Genomic DNA, 464 nt, shown 5'->3' with positions numbered 1-464 from the left:
CCCATCCTGACCCCCGCCAGCCCCGCCTGCCCACGCACTGCCGGAGCTTCTCCTCCGCCTGGGCCTTCAGTGCCTGGTACTTCTGGGCCTCCTTCTCCACCCTCTCTATGTAATCCTCGACACACTTCTTCAGTGACTCTTCGTTCTGGGAGGAAGATGGACGCTGAGCCCCGAGCTGAGGCCCAGCTCTTTGGGGGTTCGTGGAGCAGTCCGCCTGTTTCCCTGCAGACAGCCCAGGCCTGTCCGCCCCTCAGGGCCCTGCCACGGGGTTCTGTCCAGGTACTGTGGGGGAACCTAGGTCAGGCACCAGGCCCACAGAACAGCCTGTCCTGTTCCCTGAGTCCCGGGCTCTGGCAGCCGGGTGCCCTGCCGTCTGGCAGTGGGGAACAGTGCAGCGACCAGCACAGACCCGTAGTCTCCACGCAGGCCCACACGGACGCCTCGCGGGCACCCGTGTCCAGTTG

At 65.9% G+C, this 464-nt stretch overlaps 1 protein-coding gene across 1 annotated transcript in view; it reads right to left on the bottom strand.

Annotated features, from left to right (window-relative positions):
* TACC3 (transforming, acidic coiled-coil containing protein 3) overlaps positions 1-464 on the bottom strand; it is a 9,576-nt gene that overhangs the window by 610 nt on the left and 8,502 nt on the right. Inside the window, exon 13 of the mRNA XM_010833312.1 lies at positions 39-145. Coding sequence (XP_010831614.1) covers positions 39-145 — 107 coding nt within the window. The remainder of the gene's footprint in view (positions 1-38; positions 146-464) is intronic.

The sequence above is a fragment of the Bison bison genome, unplaced genomic scaffold, assembly GCF_000754665.1.
Source record: "Bison bison bison isolate TAMUID 2011002044 unplaced genomic scaffold, Bison_UMD1.0 scf7180017845295, whole genome shotgun sequence".
Taxonomy (NCBI): domain Eukaryota; kingdom Metazoa; phylum Chordata; class Mammalia; order Artiodactyla; family Bovidae; genus Bison; species Bison bison.
The sequence above is the reverse complement of the archived record's forward strand: the minus strand, read 5'-3'. Positions and strand labels throughout refer to the sequence as shown.